This window comes from Oryctolagus cuniculus, chromosome 9 (genome assembly GCF_964237555.1).
Source record: "Oryctolagus cuniculus chromosome 9, mOryCun1.1, whole genome shotgun sequence".
NCBI lineage: Eukaryota > Metazoa > Chordata > Mammalia > Lagomorpha > Leporidae > Oryctolagus > Oryctolagus cuniculus.
Window position 1 is genome coordinate 62,596,649 of NC_091440.1, and position 16,316 is coordinate 62,612,964.

Sequence of the window (16,316 nt, forward strand, 5' to 3'; positions counted from 1 at the left end):
CAGGCTATAGGGGCCTAATACAGTATTTTCGATTGTGAGTGACAGGCTCAAATTTGTAATTTAGAATGAGAATTCTTACAGTGAAGTGCAGGGTGAGTACTACAAGAACAGAAGCTCAAAGAGGTTTAACCTACTTGGAGGTAACTATTGGAGACCAAGCAAGATGCAGCAGTGGCAATGGAGATGAAGAGAGGGAATACATTTGAGAGCTATTTCTGGAGATAGAATAGAAAGGACGTGGCACACAGTTGGAATGGGGAGGTGAGAAGGAGAAAGTGACAAGTGTGATAGTGCAAGAAATAACAATCCAAAAATGATTCCTAGGATAACTGCTTAGGGACTTTGATGGATAAAAATGGGGGATTTCCTGGGCAAATGAAAAATTCAAACATTAGTTTGTTCAGGAGAAAAATGAGAGCTTTCTATAGAGCAATCAAATGCTTCAATACTAACCTTAGATAGATCCCCAGGAGCACATCCATCCCCAGGGGGCTCTTTGCTTCTCTCAGTAGCCACAAAGAGGGCCCTGTGCCTGCAACACAATGGCTGCAAATATTTGCTAGATACGGGGGTCATATCACCTGGGGAGGTTTATACAAACACACATGGGGGTCTCCACCCCCTCAAGACTTTTTGACTTAGTGGATTTGATGTGAGGCCCAGGCATTTTTACCAACAGCTCCAAAGGAGATACTGATGTGCACCCCAATTTGATATCCACTGTATTATAGAGTCAACAAATAACTTCTGTATGAATTAAGGGGAGGAAGCAAAGGAGAGATGGCTTCCAGAAATTTTGGAAGAAGCCATGCTTGGTGCTATGGTATTGGTGGGGAGTTTGCAAGATGGACTCTCATGTCTCCCAACCTAAAGGCTACAAGGATATGATTTTCTGATATTCCTGGCTCCAGTGCTTGCAGATAGGGAATTGGTTGAGAGGTCCTGGTCTGACTCCATTAATCTTGTTTTGTATTTCATCCATTATTGCTGCCCAATAACTTACTGACTTCATACTCTTGGTTGCACTCGTAAACATATATTTTCCTCCATTTACTCTCTTCCTGGTGCCCATCTCTCCTACCAAATTAAAATTCCATGGAGGCAGGCATTCCATGTTTCTTGTTCACTCTTGTGTACTTAGCACCTACTTAGGAAAAGACAGGTGTTCAGAGAATAGATGAGCCAATGAGCCAGATTTTTTCTTGTGAGAAATTACAGGCCACATCGCATCACTTTCAATGTGCCTACAGGTTTGTTATTGAGTGTTACAGATCCAGAAAATGGCTTCAGAAAGAGTAAAAATTGTACAGCTGCAGACAGAACATTTTTAGAGAATTTTTTTTAAATCTTGAGGAAATTCTTTGGCTCTTAAAACTTTGATGTTATATAAGAGCACCTTACATCAAAAAAATTATGAGAAACAAGGAACAAATATTCTAAAATGATGAGGCAGACATAAATGTTTAACCCCAGAAACACAATTTCAACCTTGTTCCTGGTTCCTTATCTAGACTGCAGAAACCTTAGACTAGAAGTCTATATCTAATGAGCTAGTCTAAAAATTAGATGCAAAACTAAAGGAAAGAGAAGACGAATTAATGGGAAATCCAAAGTATGTATCAGGAGAGTAATGAAAGCAGTGGAAACATCTGGCTGGTGTCATGGTATAGCAGTTAAGGATGCTGCCTACAAAGCTGGCATCCCCAGTTCAAATCCCAGCTACCCCAGTTCCAATCCAGCTCCCTGCGATGTGCCTGGGAAAGCAGATGAAGATGGCCCACAACCCCTTCCAACTATGTGGGAGACCCAGGTGGAGCCTTCTTCCTGGCTTTGGTCTGGTCCAGCCCCAGCCACTGAGGACATCTGGGGAGTAAACCAGTGGATAGAAGATCTCTCTCTCTCTCTGTTTCTCCCTGCCTTTAAATAAATAAAACAAATTTTTAAAGTAGAAACAAGTGATTAACTTGAAAAGATAGAAATGATTAAAATCTCAACTAAAGTATTTTTACACTTGAACGGTAAACATTTGCTAACAGTGCTCACCACAATCTTTAACTAACTTATGATACCTGATTGCCCTGAGATTGAATATAAGTGTTTTTAACACAAAAATGACTAAAATCAGACTTTTTTTTTTTTTGAACAGGCAGAGTGGACAGTGAGAGAGAGACAGAGAGAAAGGTCTTCCTTTGCCGTTGGTTCACCCTCCAATGGCTGCTGCAGCTGGCACACTGTGGCCGGCGCACCGCGCTGATCCGATGGCAGGAGCCAGGTGCTTTTCCTGGTCTCCCATGGGGTGCAGAGCCCAAGGACTTGGGCCATCCTCCAGTGCACTCCCTGGCCACAGCAGAGGGCTGGCCTGGAAGAGGGGCAACCGGGACAGAATCCGGCACCCCGACCGGGACTAGAACCCGGTGTGCTGGCGCCGCAAGGCAGAGGATTAGCCTAGTGAGCTGCGGCGCCGGCCGCAGAATTTACTTAAAATTTGCCAAGCGCCTGTTGACTGATACCACTGGCACATAAATCATCTCATCTGAATCTCAAGAAAACTGTAATTTATCTATTAGGAAACTAACATCAGAGCAATCTTAGATGTATGGAATTCTGTAAAAGGGTTAATTACAGTAGAAATGACTGCACTATTATTTCATCCTGGTGAAAATGCATATAATATTTATAAAAGCATACTTTTATTAAAATAGTAAACATAAACCTCAATCATCAGAATGATAGGTGGATACTGTGTTCCAATTAATGATGTGAATTGGCTAAGGTGAAAATACTGCTTCAAACGATGTTATCCAACACATGTTAAAAGCATTAGTAGGAGACATTGGCATGATGTCCCCTCTGATGGGATAGCCTGAGAAAGTTCTATCTCCTCTGTGGTATTCTGGCCAAAATTGTATCACCTCAGTTTAATCATGAGAGAACACTAGACAAACCAAAATCAAGGCCACTCCACAAAATAACTACTACTGTTCGAAAATGCCAGTCAGGGGAGACTCAAGAACAGCGCTATTATTGATGCTGATATTTCAGATGCTTAGATGGGAACTCAGCAGTACACAGTACTGAACGCAGAAAGGTAGGCTTAAAGAAATTGGAGTTATTCCATGTTAATCAAAGGTTGTTAACTAAATTCTACCCAGAAAAGTTATTTTTACTATATTATTTGCAATTTCCCCCTAACAACTATGAACAAAACAGAATCCCCTATTAACTAAGGGAACTGTTTGAGAATGACATTGCAGAGTTGAATTCACACACGTCATTTCTTGTCAAAGCCATACGGTTTTCTCAGTCTCTCAGCTTTGATTATTACAGGTAGCATGGTTCTCTTAGTGGCCCGAACAGAATAGACAGACAAAAGTCCAACAAAGGGCAGGACAAGTGAAGCAAAGACACACCACTCCCTTCAAACACGCGCACTGACCTGAGACTACCAGATGCTCTAGGCTAGAAGTGAGCAGCCCTGCTTCTTAACTGATTTTAATTTTTAATCCAGGGGAAGAGGTCAGATGTAGCTCTCCCACCTGGAGGCCACGTCCAGTCCCAGAACCTACCTGCCCCCAGGCAATACTGCAGGTCTGCTAGTAACAGTCACCTTTGGGTAAATGCCATCTGCACTCAGCTGCTTGGGTCTGCATGTTGTGATCCCACAGATGGGTACCGAAAGCTGGATCATATCTCACAATGAGGTGGGGGTTTCCTCCTGAGATGTACTTTAGGAGCGAGAAAAGACACAGCCAATAAAAACATTTTTTTGAAGGTGGAGGTAGGAGGAGGGCTATCTATGCTTGAAATCAAATTCTAATAAATAAAGATCAGCTTTACTACTTCATTAAAATTGGGTGGAGGCATATATGTGGGTCCAAATGGGATGCTCGCAATACAGATGCTCAAACACGAGAAGGATCTCCTGGGAAATTAACACGCCAGTGTTGGAGGGGGGGTGGATGGAACAGAACAGGGCCCAGAGCCTCTGCACATGAGCTAAAGCAAGCACAGATGAACCAAGTCTGACTGCTTCCCAAGCTCGTCACAAGCCCTCAGATTAGCCCGGTATTAGTGCAGGCAGGTCTCAGCTGTTCAGGAAAATGAGAGCCCATTTGAAAAGCTGCATTTGAATGTTAAAGGTACTCAACATTTCTCGTGTTGTTTACTGAGAAAGGTCAACACTCCAGTGTTTTATTTATGCACAGCAGAGCCTCCGTCTAAAAGCACTGGGCTTTCCGCCTGGCGTATGCTCAGAGGGTGTTAAATATGTAGTTCCAGAGCCAAGAATATGAGTTGTCAACTCTGGGAATGCATTATTAAAAGGGCTTCAACTGTGCCTACCATGGGGAGATGGAAGAGGCAACACTGACCCGGCATTCAGAACGCAAAGGGACACTCAAGGACTGGCTCACTCATTATAAACTCCAATGACAATGTCCCCAGTGCCTCCCTCCCATTGTCTTCGGCCAATCTTGGGAAAAGAAAAAAAAAAAAACCACTTAACTAAAAACTCATGTAAAACTTCAGTTCTACGCGCGGCAGTTTCTGGCTCACTGGACGGCAAGTATCTCGCTGAGATTTCTGCTCAGTGTCCTTCCCCACATTCCGCCTCTGAGTGAGCATTCATTCACAGCACCGTCAGGTCTTCTTGCAACTCAAGAGAGTAACACACCGGTTCCTTCAAGTAAGACTTGTGTTTAAGTCATTAAATGCCCACGCCAACTAAGCTTTTACTAACTGAACCAGAAATAATACATAATACATACCAATTTTATGACAGGGAGAGGAGTTATTAGTAAGCCAAGAATATCTGTTGTATCAATTAAAACCCTCCCTAAGAATAAGTTCAGTGTTTTAAATATATTATGGAAAAGCCTAACAACTGATGCCCGGAGAATTCTGCCTGGGATACAGAGGTTCTTTTATCATTCTAGAATAACTACTACTGTATGAAAGACAAGTTCTTTGATAAGTTCAGAAAATATTTCTTCCACATGAATATTCTTCACTTGGAAAATGTTCTCTTTAAACAGTGCCCATGGTGCATTCTGATACATAATCTGACTTATAAACATTAACTTTATATAGAGTGCTTCCAGTACTTGTCTTTTGCAGAAAGCAAAGTAAATTCATGACAAGGAAAAAAATCCTATTAAGATATGGTTTGGGGGGGCAAATAATTGACTTAAATCCTCATATACCTGGTAATACATGCCTGGTTTATATAACATTTTTACCTTTGGAATCAGAATATATAAAATTTAAGTCTTCTGGGAATTTCAGAAGACTGTGTCTTTTAAATTACAATTTTTAATTGACACACTTTCCAATAGCCAGGAACCCTTATATTAAAAGAGCCGGTGCTCACAGGATTTGATTCAGCCCCATAAATATGGATCAAACTCTCAGGGCACATCATCCACCATGCTGGGCACAGGAGATGCAAGAGGAACCAGGCAGCATCCACAGCCCGCCCCACAGGGAGAGGCAGAGGGTGTCCGTGCCCGACGGCCATGAACTGGAGAGATGCGCTTCACATCAGTGGCGTGGGATGCTCTGGCAGCACAGAATTAAGGGTGAGGCTTCTGAGAGGGAGCGTGGGCGTGGGCAGATTCTTCCCAGGGGAGATGACATTTGGGTTGGATGTCGGAGGAGGAGCAGGATTAGCCCAGGCAGAGGGGAGGCATGGCAAATAGGAACCACCACTCCACCCATACATAGCAAGCTTTTCAAATAAGATTTTTTCAAGTGTGGACATCCAAAAGTTTTAAGTTCTCAATGTCTAACGTGCAACAAAACTTAACAATCTACTTGGCTTCTTTCAGACTTGCCTGCCCGTCTCCCAAGAACCCCACATGTTTCAGAAAGCATATGTGCTAAGAAGAAGGAAAGAACATGAGACTGGCCTTTGGCCTCACGGTCAAGACTCCGATGAAGACTCCTACATCCAGTATCAGGTAGGGTGTGCCAGCCCTGGCTTCCTGCTGATAGGCAGCCTCTGATAGGTAGCAAGTGATGGACCAAGTTCTTAGGTCCCTCCACCCACATGGGAGTCCTGGACTGAGCTCCCAGCTCCCAGCTCCAGCCTGGCCTACGGCACCAGGGGAGTAAACACCGGAGGGCGGCTTTCTCTCACTAAAAATTAATTAATTAATTCAAGAATTGGAGAGAAGTTAAAGTAACTTGGTAGCCAGAGAAAGCGAGAATGTTTCAATAACCAAAATAAAGATCAGGACTAGTACTGTAGGCCTGTATGTGAGGGATGTGGTCAGGGCACTGAGATGAAGCTGTAATATCATTCCTTCTCAGTCCACTTCGACACAAGTTAGTTAATCTTCTGCACGAGGATCATCTGCCCTTTAAAAGTGTCTGCAAAGGGTTATCAACTACAGAGGCTGTCAGGATTTTACTGTGTGTCAGGACCTGTTAGAAGGGGGCACGAGGGTGAGAAGTTATTATTATTATTTAATTTTTTTGACAGGCAGAGTTAGACAGTGAGAGAGAGAGAGAGACAGAGAGAAAGGTCTTCCTTTCCATTGGTTCACCCCCTAAATGGCTGCAATTGGTGCACCACGTCGATCCAAAGCCAGGAGCCAGGTACTTGCTCCTGGTCTCCCATGCGGGTGCAGGGCCCAAGCACTTGGGCCATCCTCCACTGCCTTCCCTGGCCACAGCAGAGAGCTGGACTGGAAGAGGAGCAACCAGGACAGAACCGGTGCCCCAACCGGGACTAGAACCCGGGGTGCCGGCGCCGCAGGGGGAGGATTAGCCTAGTGAGCCGCGGCGCTGGCCCTATTATTATTTTTAATCTAATCACACTGTTACCTTGAGTGGAGATGAAGGCATGTGGCAGACTTCATATTTTGCATTATGTTCTGCCACAGAAGGAAAAGGAAGGGCTCCTGGATGGGCCTGGTGAAGGAAAGGCATTCTGGGATGTCCCTGGGTGCTGAGACATCGCTTGTCTTCCGCTGGCTTCTAGTCAAAGGCTGTGGTGACTTTGCAGGCTGGAAGCTGGAGGCTCCCAATGCTCAGGCCAAGATGGCTGGGGAATGGCTAGGGAGAGCAGCGGAGGCTGAGACCCCAAGAGGGTTTCACAGGGCTGGGAGCTAAGGAGCCCAGAGTTAAAAACCTAAGGGGAGTGAAGTTAGCTAGAGACCTGTTATATTTTGCTTCTGCACGCTTTGTAAGATGAGGTGCATTTGTTCAGATGGGTAGTTTTTAAATGCACACATTGCATGAGTCTGTGTGTGTATGTGAGTTTAAGAGAAAGGGAAAGCCAATCAACTAAGTCCGGCTGTGTTCATTGCTTTCAATCATCTAGGTGTAGCGTCAATTTGTTGCAGGAATGTATACAAGACATACCTTGGGGGTTTAACCCTTTTATTACTCTCCACATACACAAGACGGTTTGTTAGACCCATGTGTCCCCTGCACCTCTTCCCTGAGTGCAAGGCCATGAGGCAGGGGACAGAGTGCCCTGGGCTTGCTCTGCCTCGGACTCACTGCAGGAGCTTGAGCTGCTTATGGTTTTCTCAGCTGTGAGTGAAAATCAAGGATTTGGATTAAACACTTTTCATGACTGTTCCCTACTCCAATTTTCTGATTCTATAGAAAAATATTATGTCCTAAAGAGATGTTTTTGTCCTTCTGGGTTTACCGTATTTTCTATTTTTAACAACCACTGTAATGACAAGGCCTCACCTAGGGTCAAAACAGGGGACATGGTTGAGAAGCGCAGAGTGAGGAATGGTGCTCCAGTCTCTCGTGGTGCGGGGGCTCTGAGTCACACCTCGCTGACCCAACATGGGGAGTGGGGCACTTTCTAAAATACTATGTCTTTAACAACTTCAGTGTATTGAGGTACAACAACCAGCACAATAGAACTTTTCTCAAGGTGACAAAGAATAATCGTTCTTAACTATTTTCACTGACAGCCATCCCCAGGAACATCAGAGAGCCTCCCATAGGGGTAGAGATTGGGGACAGTGCTTCGCTGGCTTCTCACTGAGATTTTCACCGACATAAACCCTTCTCTCGTCATTTCTTCCTTTCCAAATGCTCCCCAAAGGCACAACGTCCCCAAGAGGGCTAACACCTAGCCATGCACTCTTAGAACTGCCCAAGGCCACACCTTTCTGCCCCTCTTCTTGCATAGCAGCATCCCAGAAGAAAAGAAACCAAGGGAGGAAATAAATGCAAATGCTGGGACAATTGTAGACATCCCCGAAACAAATGATCCTCTCCCTCCTTGTGTGTCTGTCCTGGGCTTTCTTATTTGTTTGTTTCTCCTTCATTAAGTTCCCCAGGCAATTTCATTTTATATTGCCATATATAAATCAGATCATTTTGGAATCTGCCTTCCCCTCAGAACCCCAGCCTGGTACAGTGGAATATCTGTGCGTGGCCACTGCACACCCGACTCTGTCTCACTAACTTCTGGGCTGAGAAAACAAGACAAGCCAAACTCAGAACTCTCCATCTCACTGCAGGTCCTGCTGGGAGCCCTGTGGCCTAGACTACGAGAAGCACAGTTTATATTTTGTGACCCAAGTTCTCGGTGCAGCCATTTCCTGCATTTTCTATCCTGAAGCCTGAGGGTCTGTGATGGCTGAACTCATCCCAGCAGCTCCTTGTCCCTTCGAAGGCTTCAATGCTGCCTGGGCTGACACTTTAACTCCTCACCTGTTAACCTGCTCTGCTCTGCTCTTACCGGCTGCCTTTTGGCGACCTTCATCACCAATCTGCTTTCTAGCCTTAGCTTCTAGTCAACCCCCTGACATTCTACCACTTAGTAGTCCTATCCAACTCCTGCTCAATCTTCGGTCTTGATTTGCCAGTTTAATCTGCCTCTTCTGTGAAATACATTCCCAAAACAGCTTGGTTCCCTTAGACTCTAAATAGTCCCTCTCTCCCCCAGCCCCATAATCCTACACCACAGTCTTCTTGCCCATCCTGAGGGTGATGCACCTTTTGACCAGAGTTTCAAGTCTCTGTTTAGTCCCACTAGTCAAACTCCAATGTCATTCCCGGTCCAGCAGTTGAAACAACCTCAAATATTAACAACTCATGGGTGAACAGCAACTGGAGCAGCTTACACAGAAACGTGGAAATGAGACTTGCCTGAGAGGGTCAGGAAAATATTAGGGCTTCTGACAAACACTCAAGAAAGAAAACATGCAAAATGTTTACCAAACGTCCAGAATCCTGTTGGGTGTTCAATGAAAGATCCCTCCAAAATGGCAGGTTGTGTAAAGCTGTCTTTCAAATAACAAATTACAATTACTAAGACATGAGATTGGAAGGTATAAGCTACTTGAGGATGGAGACAGTGCTTGGCTAATATGTGTACCCCCAGGGCTCAGCAGAGAGCCTGCCATACAGCAGGCACTACCAATGAATACTTGAACTGAAATGACTTCATTTATCAAAGCACATCAATGTCTCTGATTTCCCAAGAGTGTAGATGAAGCAGGTTATCTTTAACTGTCCAAACAAAGCTGTCAGCTTGGTTGGGCCCCTATACCTACATACCATGGTGCTCTTGAGGCACTGGAGAGCAGGTAGAAGTCCCTCATGGGGAATGGCCTCATCAACAGAAGGTGTGAACCTGGTAGGACAGACAGTCTGTTCCCAACCCATACTCCTATCCACCCCAACCCACTTCATTCTCCTTCCACTGAGAACCTCTGGCCCTCTGGGTTTGGCCCAGGGTATAAGAGGTCTTCCTAGACAGCAACTCATTCCTGCATTAAAGCAGGAATCTGGGTTCTGGCCAAGCCTCTCTGATTGTGAGAGACACAGAAGCACAGCACCACCAGCTCTAGGTCCTCTACTGGAGCCCATCCCAGCGGCTGTTGACCGCTGGGTGGCAGTGGGCTAGGAATGCCAGGCTCTCAGTACACACAGGGTGAGGCCTGCAGCTCAGAAACTGTAACTTTATTTTTTTAATAGTTGAAGCTAATAGAAATGCAGGGAACAGTAGTACTGTATTAAAATGCAGTTGTGTTCCTTCCCGGCGAAATATGAAGCATTTGTCTACAAAATGTTCGCAACAATCAATGCTTTTAATTGGGGAGAAAAGTATCCACAGATACAGGAATTTCTACTCCTAGCTGTGGTTCCTGGCAGTCATCTTCAGAGGTAAATCCCCACAATGGATGTTTCAATTAAGACAGCTTTATTTATTGAAAGGTAAACCATAAATGTAAAGCCACTTGAAACACTATTGAACAAATGTAATTTATGCTGCACGTGGCGCACTGCATTTTAGCACTGCTTTGATTTTATCAGCATTTGTCAATTAATCAACACGAACCTTGTAAAACATGTTCTCTTATTAGTGGGAACAGGCAATTGCTTGTGGAGTTTGAAGGAAAGGTCATTTAATAATTTGCTAATTGTGCAAAGATAGATTTAAATTAGAAAAAACAAGGTAAACTCTCATTACCACTGTACCTAAACAGGACCCTGTTTATACTCAACCACGCTCACTTAAATACGGTCAATGCCTTCATTTTTTCTTTCAAACAAAACAGCAGAGAAAAATGAAAATAGGAATTAATCCAACTTCAGGTTTTTTTTTTAAATTTTACGAGCCTTCTTGTCATTTCAACGTTACTAGTCTTCAGGCTATGGTTACAAACCAATGAACTATATTTTACTGGCTGAAAAGTGAAGAGGAAAAAAAGGAAAAGCAAAAGGCAATAGAACAGCACACGAGAGTCATGCGGTGGCAATATTCTGCACCCTCCCCCCTTTTTCGGGGGCCACGTCTCATTTCTCTAAATGAGATGTCAGCTCCTTAGTTTTGACTTCTGGTTCATTTTCAGGGCAGGTGGTGAGGAAGAAGCGGTGTCAAGCCCTCTCTTTGGGTGACCCCATGTGTCAGCACAGCTGCCTACTATCCTGGCAACCCAGACCGCCCGATGGCTCAGACAGGCAGCACCAGCACGAGCAAGCACTCTGCAGTCATCGAAAGGACAGGCTGAGTTCAAAACAGGTGACGTACCTTGGAGAGCGATCTCCACATTGGTATCTGCAGGGCTGAACCGAGAAATGCGCACCATCTTAGAAGTGTAAGTGAAACCTGAGATGAGATACCATGCCTGCAGGCATTTGTCAGAGGCAGAATTTTGCACGGGGCTTTACCCAGGCGTTTGCTGAGTGACGATGGGGCCTGCCAGATCAGGTCTCTGCGATCTGCTCTGCTGCACAGTCCCTTTTATAAGGGCTACAGGAGGCCCCGGCTTGCTCTCTGCCTGCTCAAACTGGCTTATCAATCCGGTCCATTCCATTCTGTTCTCAGGTCCCAATAAGCCATTATTTCAGGCACATTTCCCTAAACAGATGCAAACACGCTTTTCCAGTGCCAGACTCCCTTGGGGAAATGAGGCTTCTTGGAAAAGGGTCAAAAAGTGATCAAACAAAAACACCTATTAGAAAGAAGCCTACGGCTTCAGGGGACACTGCCATTCATGCAGGCCATGAGTCAAATTTTAGATAGGGGCTGTGTCGGATGGGGCCAGCTATGGAGGGCCAAATTCACATATCTGCAGTCCAAGCTTCTTTTCATGGTCGTAGCACATGAGTGAGGACAAATCAGAAGGTCAGCAAATGAAAATTTCCTCCTTCTTCTAACATTTCTAATCAAGAGGCTAATTACGTTTTAATTTCCTATGAAATTATAATAATTTCTTAAGATATAAAAAATTTTATTTTAGAGGTAGGGAGAGAGAGAGAGATGGAGACAGACAGAGAGATGAAGAGAGCTCCTATCCAATGGTTCACTCCTTAAATGCCCTCAATGGTTTGGGCCAGACCAAGGCAGGGAGAATATAATCTAGGTCTTCCATATGGGTGACAAAAACCTAATTACTTGAGTCATCACTGTTGTCTCCCAGGGTCTCCACTGGTGGGAAGCTGGAGTCAAGAGCCAGAACCAGGAACTGAACCCAGGAACACTGATATGGGACACAGGTGTTTTAACTGCCAGGCTTCATGCTGGCAGTTAAAAGTTATCTAAGATAACATTTTTTTAAAAAAAGATTTATTTTGAAGTCAGAGCTGGAGATGGAGAGGCAGAAATATTCCATTCAAATGACCACAATTGCCAGGAGCCAGGAGTTTCAGCCAGGTCTCCCATGTGGGTGGCATAAGCCCAAGTCCTTGGGCCATCTTCTATTGCTTTTCCCAGGCCATTAGCAGGGAGCTGGATGGGAGCGGAGCAGCTGGGCCACAAATCATCACCCATATGGGATGCTGGAGCTGCAGGTGGCTGCTTTACCCGCTATGCCACAGCACCCCAGAAGAACTTTTGTCAGGGGAAACTCACTGTAAAATTGGTATCTTCTGTTCTCAGCACCTTATCTAACAAACACCAAACATTTCTGAAACAGATATTCCTTATTGAATTTTCCTTGGAGTCAGAGAGAAAAGTCCATTTTATGTTCTTTTAATATTTGCTTACACTAACCTCAGTGGCAGTTAGCTTACTTCCATATATCAGAATTTTTTCCAAACAGAAGAGACAAGAGTCAAATGCAAATGTGGCCACCGGAGAGCTGCTCCTGTATCTTAAGTGTCTATTCTGTATGAAGAAACCATGGGAAGAAACGAATGGTGTTGGTGGTTGTATCTGTTTTCCCGACATCATAGAATACTGTAACTAAGTTTTTGTATTTCAGTTCTAATGGTTCCATTATCTTGGGGGTCTTGACCATGTACAATAGCAGTTTCTGAAGTGTCCAAAGCTTGTGCGTAAGGAGTATTATTGCCATTGAACACAGTCATGCTACGTGATGCAGACTTAGAACCTTCTGCGTGGTTATCCTTGATCGCCTTTATTTAAAAAGGAAGTGCAGGCCTCTGAGGTGGCTGAGCATTCTGCGGGGTTTGGGCCTGTGGGGTGCACACCCGGCGGCCCCTGACTATGCTGGGCACCCTTGTGCTTCTCCAAAGGAACCGGAGATTTGCCGGGGGGTGGGTGGGGGGTGGGTGGGGGGGCTGCAGGGAGGACTCTGCCGAGGATGACACTTACTTGAAGTTGTCCCTGGAATCTGCTTTGATTCACACTTGGTGAGGCCAATTGCTCAGCAGGTGACTGCCATTGGAGGGGGATGTGTCCCAGGTCTCAGGAGGAGGGGACACTTTCAGCCTTGCAGGGCCAACGGGAAGGCACCAAGGCTGGTTAGAAGGCAGAGGGAGTGAAGGGAAAACGCAGGCAAGGGCCTTCACTGTGGTCTCCATGGGAAAGAACAGGCTGGGGACGACTGGCTATTTTGCACGATTTCCAATCATGGAGGCTTCTGATTGGGCCAGGACCTGGCCAGGGAAGATGTGGGGCCAGCAGATTATGTTCCAGACCGCAAAGATCTGATACAAAGATGGGGCTGAGGGTCAGGATTCTGGGTTGGTGAGTTTGCATCCCCAAGTGAGCTCAAGGGCAAGGTGTCTGCTTTCTCCAGGAATCAGCTAAGCCTGGGAAGGCTGGTCCCTCCCCAAGCCTGCGAGGCCTCAAGATGTTAAAACATCATAAGACACAGAAAATGAACAACACAATGAATACAAGCCTGGCTGAAACAGTGCTGTAAGAAACACGCAAGCAGGACTTCTCAAAACTAATGGGCACAGGAGTCACCAGTGTATTTTGTTAAATATCGATTCTCATCCATTAGGTCAGCTGTAGGTCAGGACACTGCATTTCTAAGAAACTTCCTGGTGACCATGCAGTGAGTGATAAAGAGATCATGAGGAGTCTCCACTCCACTCCACTCCACTCCATTCCATTCCATTTTATTTATTAATCCCTGCCTTTAGCCAGAAACTGCTAGGCACTGAAAATACGAGTACACATTTGATCTTGTTTTGCTTGAAGAACAGCCTTAGCTCACAGGAAAATTTATTCAAATTTTACAGGTAAGGGAATGGGGACCTGGGGTGGTGTAGTAAACCAGCCCCAGTCACTTGGCTGAAAATTAGAAGGTGTAAATGTACCTGGCCTAAAAATCCACCTTTCCCCACTGCCACATAAGTAGAGACGGCACTGCTCTAAAGGAAAAGTGTTTGGGAGTAAAGGCTTCATGAAGAGCAGTGTTTATGGTTTTGAACACTGGCCCATGTACAACTGACTTCTAGAAAGAAGGGAAACTCAGAACGGAATTCATTATCTCAGGCTCAGGAAAACACAAGTGGAGCTCACACAATCACCGAGGTTTCACTGTAGCCATTCACAACTCCCTTTAAGCGCAATTCCCTAATAAATGAATGCTTTAATGAAAAGCAAGTAGTGCACGTCTGTGGCAAAATGCACACAACAAAAAGCTAGTCTTCCTCTGACATGCCCCCAGGGCCCTGGTTTACTGGTCAGAGATAATGAGGGCAGGTCTGTGAGGCCTTCCAGAACTGTTCTATGCAAATAGTCAAGTTTTTTTTTTTTTTTCATACAAATTCATCTATTTTGTTATTCTAAGGCACCTGGGGGAAAGTAGCAGATAAAATAGATGAAAATCCCCCATGCAATTTAGGTTCCAGTAGGGGAGATGGATCACAAACAAGTAAATTCCATAGCATGTCAGGTAAGGATCAACAATGATGGAGAAAACGCCTGGGATTAAGGGATGTTGGCAGTTACAGATGCATGGCCAGGCAGGCCTCATTGAGAAGGTGGGCGTCCCAGCCAAAGTGTGGAGGAGGTCATCATACTGCACACTCACTTTTTTCCATTAGCAACACAAGTTAAAGGCCTCACCATGCCAGGACACACAGATCCACCTGGCACTTTGCAAAAACTTCGGGGAACGGCACTGTTGGCATGTGCCACAATATTGCTGGGTGTTCTGTTACTCCCGTAACAGATGTATTAGATGAATCCTGTTCTAATGTGCAAGATGATCAGCTGAGTGGTTATAAAGAGATTTGGGGCCTGTAGTACAAAGCCTGATTAAGTCAAAAGGCACCTAAAGTAGGTGTGAGAAGCTATCAATCCCAGTCCTCCTGAGGCGGCCTTGCTACACCACTGAGGATTTGTGGAACACTGATACCAGTGTTCTGGCCTTGGTGAGGGTTTCTTTTATCTTGCCAAATAAAAGTAGGCTGTGCTGTTGCCCTGAAGCCGAAGAGACATCCTGCCTGCAACATGGTCCTCAGTGCAGGCTTCCTGGAACCCCTGCAGAGTCCAAAGAAAACTTCAGCCTTTTAGCTGCTACATTTTCCATGTTCTCCATGAGGACAGCACAAGCACATAATGCAGGCAACTGGGCTCTGCTCCCTTAGCAGGACAGCACATCAGCTTCCTCAGAAGTAAACCCAGGGATTTCTCTCCAGGAATGACTCACTCAGATGCAGACGTGTAGCCCTGGACCACAGTACTAAAGGGATTTCTCACTTAATGGACGATCAGCATCTTCCTCCCATGAAGATCGGAGGCAGTGCCTGGAATATGGCAGCACTCTGCCAGGCACCCGAGGGGGAACTAACACCAGGGCAGCAGGGCTCCTGTCCCCATCATCTTCCTCACCTTGAACAAAGCCAGGGAAACTGAAACCCAACCGTGATCCCAGGTAGTACCTGTGGAGTGCTGCCCAGGGCAGGACGACAGGACTGGGAAGAAAGGGGAGACCACTCGGCTCCACAGCCCTTGGGTTTGCCTTGGACAAGCAGTTGAGCTCCTTTGTAAACAGGGAGAGAAATATGCAGAAGATGGAGGCGGCACAGGGGATTTGGGCGTGTGTATGTGTGTGTGTGTGTGTGTGTGTGTACACATATACTCGAGTGCAAGGAAGGTGAAGAGGAATCAGAGGCCAGGTCACCTGGCCAGGTGAAGACCAATCAGAAGCTGAAAAGAGAACATTAAGTAACCATGCACAGCACAGACACAGAATATGGGGCCCGGAGGAGATGGCGGGAAATGTTGCCTGGAGTCAGGCTGATAGAGGGGTCAGAGTTCTCTATTTTGTTATCAGACATGGGATAAATGAATGAGTTCTGAAAGACATGAAGAATATCTACCATCAACATCTCCCTTCCCTGTTCCTGCTTCTGTTTGCATGGGGAGGGAACTGTGACTTTGCTTTTTAAACCTCTATTTCTGAGCACAGTAACTCTTTAAGCCAATTGAATATTTATCAAAGTATTATATGTTCACAGCTTAAAACGGCATAAAGCTAAAAAACAGCAATGGCTACCCTGGCCCTGGTCACCCTACCTCTCTGCTCCTCAGAGAAGCCCCCCTTTCTCCTCTTCTACTAGGAAAGAGACTTATTTGCCAGAGTTACTGAACCTCCTGTGCAGGTGGGACTTCTGCCCCAGCCAATTGT

The 16,316-nt window shown here is 45.4% G+C and overlaps 1 protein-coding gene across 14 annotated transcripts in view; it reads right to left on the reverse strand.

Moving 5' to 3' along the window:
• ENOX1 (ecto-NOX disulfide-thiol exchanger 1) overlaps positions 1-16,316 on the reverse strand; it is a 603,118-nt gene that overhangs the window by 229,017 nt on the left and 357,785 nt on the right. The window contains exon 1 of one of the 14 annotated variants that reach the window (XM_051850651.2): positions 11,012-11,690. The exons of 11 other annotated variants lie outside the window; for them this stretch is intronic. In XM_051850651.2, coding sequence (XP_051706611.2) covers positions 11,012-11,069 — 58 coding nt within the window. In that variant the 5' untranslated portion in view covers positions 11,070-11,690. Of the gene's footprint in view, positions 1-11,011; positions 11,701-16,316 lie in introns of those variants that run through there. 2 more of the 14 variants (XM_051850649.2, XM_070048763.1) reach the window with 2 other exon arrangements.